The sequence below is a fragment of the Lactuca sativa genome, chromosome 4, assembly GCF_002870075.4.
Source record: "Lactuca sativa cultivar Salinas chromosome 4, Lsat_Salinas_v11, whole genome shotgun sequence".
Classification (NCBI taxonomy): domain Eukaryota; kingdom Viridiplantae; phylum Streptophyta; class Magnoliopsida; order Asterales; family Asteraceae; genus Lactuca; species Lactuca sativa.
The window spans coordinates 113,744,825-113,752,324 of NC_056626.2; the positions used below are offsets into that span (position 1 = coordinate 113,744,825).

The window sequence follows — 7,500 nt, forward strand, 5'->3', positions numbered from 1 at the left end:
TGAATTACCATGAATCTCAATGACCAAGAATTGGCAATGGACACGGTAAGTAACTATAAATACACAGAAGTTTGCGGAAAGATTTCCTTTTATGAATTGTGCAATGAATTTCAAATCAGTCGTATCTTGCTCAGACCAATAAATAGAGCTGAGGTTATAGTTAAAGCCGTCAGTAGAAAACCGAAATAACTAGTTATGGTAAGCATGAAGGAGCTAAATGAAATATGTTCTTTTTATACATATGTTTATAAAAAAGCACTTACCTGAGTTTCCTTTTTTGCAAAATAGGAGATAAAAAAAAAATACCAATTGAAAGAATAAGTCCAATTGAAAGGTTTTGATTGATCTATCATTATAGATAGCACTAACAAGGAGAAAGTCACAACTGTATAAAAAAAATGGATTAATCATCTGTAACATCTACCCATACCGCCAATCAGCGAATTCATTCTTGGATAATTTTTCAACTCAACTTAGAAACGAATAATAAGAACTGGGTCATTTAATTTCGTTTTAAAATGAAAGTCTTTTCGAATCATTATGGAATGAAATTATTAAATTATTCCTCTTTTTATCATTTCTTTTTTTTTTTTGTATCGAATAAATTTTATATTTTAGAGCGAACAGTAATCTTATACTTTGATTTTAACTAATTAGATTCCGTAATAGGTTCACTTATATAATATCTTGAATGAATGAGAACAAAAAGTTATCACATGATCACTCGAAAAAAAAATAGGTGTTTTGGTTCAACTATATTCTAAGACTAGTCATTTCTATTCTATTTTGCTTTAGAAGTTCTATTTTGTATCTTTCCAAAAATCTGCATTTTTGTAGTTAGGTCAAGAAAGAACCTTCCGATTTTGATCTAATACAACAATGCACGCACTATTAGTGATTCCAATTATTTCATTCTTTGTTCTTTTTCGTTTATCGAATAAAATTTGCTATTCTTACTTGTTACTGGACGATTAACCAATTCCTTAAAAGAAAAAAAAAAGATTCCAACAAAAACCGCTTCTACAACTATGAATAACAAAGATTTATAGATCTCACATCTACTTACAATTGTGGGAATATTCTAATCAATTTCATGAATTATTAGAAACTACCTTATCAGATTCATATTTTACCTGATCCTCAGTTTCTAGCCCTAAACTCATAATGGTGAGAAATAGATTATTTTCAATTCAATAATTTTCTATTGAATGGGACATTATTTTACATCGATAAACAACAAGTAACGGAAGAAAGAAATTATTTAGCACCTCCTTCCAATACTCATTGAAAGTGCGTTGCTGTGTCAGAAGAAGGATAGCTATACTGATTCGGTATACTCTAAAGACGCCCTCGGTACAATATTGACGATCTCACAAAGATTTTTTTCAGTGAATTTCCATTTACTGATCCAATCTTTTACGGAATCGATCCCCTTTTGACTGTACAAGAATATGTGGAGCTCAGCATGTCTGGAAGCACAGGAGAACGTTCTTTTGCTGATATTATTACCAGTATTCGCTACTGGTTCATTCATAGCATTACTATACCTTCCCTATTCATTGCGGGTTGGTTATTCGTGAGCACTGGTTTAGCTTACGATGTGTTTGGAAGCCCTCGGCCAAACGAGTATTTCACAGAAAACCGACAAGGAATTCCATTAATCACCGGCCGTTTTGATTCTTTGGAACAACTCGATGAATTTAGTAGATCTTTTTAGGAGGCTTCAATGACCATAGATCGAACCTATCCAATTTTTACAGTGCGATGGTTGACTGTTCACGGCCTAGCTGTACCTACCGTTTCTTTTTTGGGGTCAATATCAGCAATGCAGTTCATACAACAATAAACCTAATCCGAATTATAGAGCTACGACACAATCAAACCCAAACGAACAAAATGTTGAATTGAATCGTACCAGCCTCTACTGGGGGTTATTACTCATTTTTGTACTTGCTGTTTTATTTTCCAATTATTTCTTCAATTAAGAAAAGGAGAGAGAACTAAAATAATAGACTAATCGTTCTAGGTATTCTTTCTCTTACCCCATTCGGAAGGATCTCATCTCATAATTATCCATGACTGTTTATGTCTCTAGCATGACCACTTGATGAAATGTGGAGGGAAGTGGGGTAAATGGCCGATACTACTGGAAGAATTCCTCTTTGGATAATAGGTACTGTAGCTGGTATTCTTGTGATCGGTTTAGTAGGTGTTTTCTTTTATGGTTCATATTCCGGATTGGGTTCATCCCTGTAGTAATCGGATGAATTGAGTTGTAGACATGAAAGCGTAAGAACTCAACGGATTCCCTTCTTTGTTTGTCTGATTTGAGGGAGAAGGTCCCGTTGAGTTCTTAATAATTAGAATATTTTTTTTTATAAGTTCATTGAAGAAGTTCTATTTACTCAACAGATTTTCCCCTCCTCTTTTGTTTGTCCACCACTTTTTATTTATAGTATACGTAATTATTATAAGATAAGAATAAATAAAATACGTAATAACTATAAAAAAAACGTTCTGATACGTCTGTAAAAAATAGAAACTAACACTAGGAATGTTTGACGAACAGTATCAAGAATCATTATTATTTCGACACAAGAAAAGGATTTTTCACACCCCTTTCTTGTGTCGAAGACTAGGAAGACGAATAACCCCTCCCAGAAATATTTGTTCCCTTCAATTATCCGTTCTATTTTGCGTTTACTTTTGTATAGGATCTAGCCGAAGTCCATTGTATTAGACTCAAATGCATTTTATGACATTTTAATATGCCAATAGCAACATAATAACATCACCCCAAATTTTTATAAAAAAAACAAAAACAAAGAAAGAAGGGGTCAAGTCAAATAGTCTTCTTCACAATCTACATACTGTGGCTAGGAATGTGGTACAAGGAATTTCTGGCATCTCGTAGAAAAAGAGTATAAACAAACAAAAGGCTTTTTAGAATTTTATTTTTTATCATAGATAATCATAATTACTAAAAAAAATTTGGTTCTTTTTACAAACTTGAGGTCGATAAATCCGCGAGTCTAGAAATTCATTTCGGACAATTGAACCTTCTCGAACTGTTTCTTTTAAAGAACCAAAAATATTTGTGCCAAAATAACAGATGGTAAGAAGAACAAAAGGCCTTGTACACGTAATGGATCTTGAAGTACTATTTCTGCATCTCCCTGACCAAATCCGCCCACATTAGGATTACTTGTCAACGGTTGCTCAAATTTGATAGATTCGCCTTCTGAAACAAGAAGTTCTGGCCCGGCGGGATAATATCAACCACTTGACGTCCATCCGATGCATCCGCTATGGTTATTTCGTATCCCCCCTTTTCTTTTCGTAGGATTTTGCTTACTATACCGGATGCTGTAGCATTATAAACTGTATTGTTACTCTTGCTCCCGTCAGGATAAATCTGGCCCCTTCCCCTGTTTCCGCCTACGTATATAGGATATTTTAAGAAGTGAATGTCTTTCTTAGTAGCGGGGTCCGGGGAAAGAATAGGAAACGTGATTTCACTATATTTCTGACCAGGAACAGGGCCTGTGACAAGAATATTTTTTTGATTTGGGCGATAGCTCTGATAAGACAGATTGCCCATCTTTTCTTTTATCTCGGGGGAAATCCGATCGGGAGGGGCTAATTCAAAACCCTCTGGTAAAATAAGAACAACCCCCACATTTAAAGCCCCTTTTTTACCATTAGCAAGAACTTGTTTCAGTTGCATATCATAAGGAATTCGAACAACTGCTTCAAATACAGTATCGGGAAGTACCGTTTGCGGAACCTCAATATCCACTGGTTTATTAGCTAAATGGCAATTGGCTCATACAATACGTCCAGTCGCTTCTCGTGGATTTTCATAGCCCTTCTGCGCAAAAATGGGATATGCATTTGAAATGGATGCACGAGTTATGATATATATCATGAGCGATACGGAAATAGATCGAGTAATCTGTTCCTTTATCCAAGAAAAATTATTTCTAGTTTGCATGGTCCAACCATTGATACCGAAAATTTATACAATAAATTGGGGTAGGTCACTAATGGAGTTTCCTATTCACGATTCTGTTATTTACTGGAATAATTTGACTGGATTAATATATAGGATGAATCTCCGGGATGGGTAGAAAGATAAAGAGTGAGTACGATTTTCAATGCTTTGCTTATGTACAATTGCAAAGTAAGAAACATTCTAATTGGATTAGGTAGATAATTTTTCAGTCATTCATTGAATGATAAATCACTACAAGTGACGGAGATACGCGATTTAAATAACGGAAAATCCAATATTTGAAAATTGTATCTAGAATGACTGGAAAAGTGGAAACAAGGCCAGATATAATTTGCTCATTATGAACAAATCCAAAATCCTTGTAGACAAAGCCAATCATCAGTTCCCAACCATGGGGCGAATGAAATCCGATACATAAATCAGTTAATAAAAGAAGAGAAAAAGCTTTTATGTGTCACTTAAGTTATATAGGAATTCCTGAACCCAAGAGTTAAGAATAACAAGTTCTTTATTACCCAAAAGAGAATAACCACTTAGAATAATGAAACAGATTATATTTGTCGAGAAGTGCAAAATCGTATGAATACGACCCTCGTTGTGTATCTTGATTAATTGGATTGTTTCTTTGTGAATTCCTATACGAAGGTTTTGTAGATGTGTCTCCGAGTATTCCTTAATCATTTCCTCTAAGAAGAGGAGTTCCTCTAATTCTATGAATTTTTCTAGAATACTCTTTTCTTCAATATCATTCAAAAAAGGTTTGGATTGCCTAGTATTCCACCAATTAGTAACCCAGGATTCCATACTTTTTTGAAATGAGAGAGAAATCCACCAGGGCAAAAATACTATAGATGCAAGATATAAAAGAGGAGTGAATGCTTTCTTTTTTTCCATTTTTTCATCTCTGAATTGTTAATGAACCTATCTCATTCGTCGACTCTATGTAATCTAATATTTCTCTCCCGCATCAGTTCTATTACAAGTTATCGAACCTATGAATTTAGAAAAAAATACAGAAATAGACGAAAAATTGGAATAGATAAATAATCAAAAAATAATGTTTACCTATATCTCAATTGGTCAAATTCGAAGCACATATCTCCTTTCGATGAATGCCCAGAAAAATTGAAATAATGAATAATATTATTCAGATTTTGAGACGAAAGAACTCCTTTTCTATCATTATATAAAAATCTCTAATATTTCGAAAAAATTGAACTTACTATGAGTAGTCAGGGATAGAATAATTGAGGGAAATTTCTGAAGAATATTGTGAAAAATGAGTGGCAGAAAACGACATAAATTTGCTAATTATCATTATAAGAGATTCAATTTTTTGGTCATTAAGGAGCACAAAAAGTATAAAAATAAACTTCGAAAAAATTACAAGATATGATCTCTAAAGTCTCAATTCCAACAAGTTAAAAAGGGTGGAATTTCCTTATTTCTAAATGGTTGATTATGAGATATTTCGATTTGTTTCTTATTTTTTTATTGAATTGAGTTATGTATATTTCGATACATCTAAATCGATACATCTAAATCGATACATCTAAAAGATCCCCAAAATAGTTTTTTTTATACTTGTTCCATATATGTCTGCTTTGACTCGAATGAATGTTCTGAAGAAACCTCAATTAAGTTATGTTATGGAAAAAGAGCATTCTTGCGTTTTTGCCCTCCTGCTGAGAAAGCATTCCGGCTCATTTCTTAAAATACTTCAATTGGTACACGCAAGAAATAGGCCAATTCAGCAGCTTTTTGTTCCATTTCCCGTGGAGTAAAATTCTCATCGGTACGAGTCAATGGAATGGCTCCCTGGCCTCTGATATCCATATAAAGGACACGACGAGCATAAATACCTTCTTTCACTTCTATTCTGATAGACTGAATATCTTTTATAAGAAATTGGAGGAAGACCCGACGATTTTTTCCAGGAAATCCCCAACGAAAGATACACACTATTCCGTCTTTTCTATCAAATCGATCATAACCACTACCTACATTCCACGAAATTGTGCACCATAAATAGGAGCTAATAAAAAGACCCGCGATTCCGTAGAAAGACATCACAATTCCTTGTGGAAAAAAAAAAACTATTTCCTGAGACGGAAATAAAGATATCAAATTTCTACCAAGATAACTCGAGGTTCCAACCAACAAGAATCCTAATGAACCTAAAAAAAGGATAACAGCCCAGCAGAAATTACTTGTTTTTCGAGCCCCCGTTATAGGTTCTATCCATATATGTTCTGATCGACAACTCATACTTGATCCAGTTGATTTTTTTGGAATTGAGAGAATACCCCAAATGAATTTGACTTTAGTCCTTTTTTTTCCGAAGTAACTTGCATCAACTAGCACTAGTTTGATGTGATCCTTTAGGAGTAATTCATTAAATTCGTTAGATCTAAACTAATAACATACCCTTCGTACGATCTCACTAAAGATAGCCAAATAGATAGACCAACTTTACAGTTGAGCTATCCGTCAATTCGGGTCTATTTGAAAATAGCTAGAATCCATTGATCCCTATAGCATTTTCTGGAGACATAAGAGTTTTTCGGCGGAAGCCGCTTATACCATATTTTGCTAAATAGATATCTGTGTTATGATACAAGCGTCAGTTTTGAAAAAAAAATAGATGAGATTTTGTGCCATCGGCTCTAAACAATCTTGTTTTTTTTGAACATGAAGAAATAAAGAAGCCATTGCGATTGCCGGAAATACTAGGCCTACTAAAGGCACCAAAACAGAGGGAAAGTTAAGAGTTGTCATAGAATGGCTACCTCGATTTACTATTTGTACCTGTTATTATTATTTATATTTTATATTTATAATATAAAGATATCTTATTATATATAAAGATATCTTATTATAATTTGATAATTCTAAATTGGAATTATTATTATTACTTAATAGCTATTAAGTATAAATATAAGTATCTATCTAAGTGAGTATATAATGTAGTTTTTGATCTTTCTACATGAAAGATTTGAAAGGATATGGATGAGATATTATTTTCTTCATTTTTTGCTCTTGTCTTCGAATTTCATTTACTAAGCAAAAAGTTTCTTAAAAATTAATTAGATTCTATTTATATTGAATATATTGAAGGGTTTGTTAGAATCCCATCCATCAGGGATTCTTAGTCAAAATAGGATTATCGTAAGATATAAAAAAAAAGAAAAAATTTTATATTTTATAGATTTTCATTATATATGACGAGAAGAGTATATTTTTTTGATTTGCCTAATTTCACGAAAATAAGAATTTCATCTTTTATCTTGTTAATAGAGGCTTCTTGATCAATAATCAGGAATATAGAAAAAGGGGCGGATTTTCTGTGACTTTTTATTCTTTATATAATTAGATCTTATGCCAACAAAGAAAACCCCATTCGTCTAATTTTAACTTGGATTCCGATAAACTAATTACTTGTTTGCTCAAAATAATTGAACTTGATGTTCTAATTTTGATTCAAA

General features: G+C 33.0%; 1 protein-coding gene and 3 pseudogenes across 1 annotated transcript; all 4 read right to left on the bottom strand.

Moving 5' to 3' along the window:
* Positions 1-1,938: 1,938 nt before the first annotated feature.
* LOC128133262 (cytochrome f-like) lies at positions 1,939-3,994 on the bottom strand (annotated as a pseudogene).
* A 222-nt stretch (positions 3,995-4,216) lies between these two features.
* LOC128133263 (chloroplast envelope membrane protein-like) lies at positions 4,217-5,285 on the bottom strand (annotated as a pseudogene).
* Positions 5,286-5,550: 265 nt separating this feature from the next.
* Positions 5,551-6,347, bottom strand: LOC128133264 (photosystem I assembly protein Ycf4-like). The gene has a single exon (XM_052770414.1). It carries the CDS (start codon positions 6,281-6,283, stop codon positions 5,726-5,728), a length of 558 nt encoding a protein of 185 aa, XP_052626374.1. The 5' UTR covers positions 6,284-6,347; the 3' UTR covers positions 5,551-5,725.
* Positions 6,348-6,691: 344 nt separating this feature from the next.
* Positions 6,692-7,500, bottom strand: part of LOC128133260 (acetyl-coenzyme A carboxylase carboxyl transferase subunit beta, chloroplastic-like) — a 2,725-nt pseudogene continuing 1,916 nt past the window's right edge.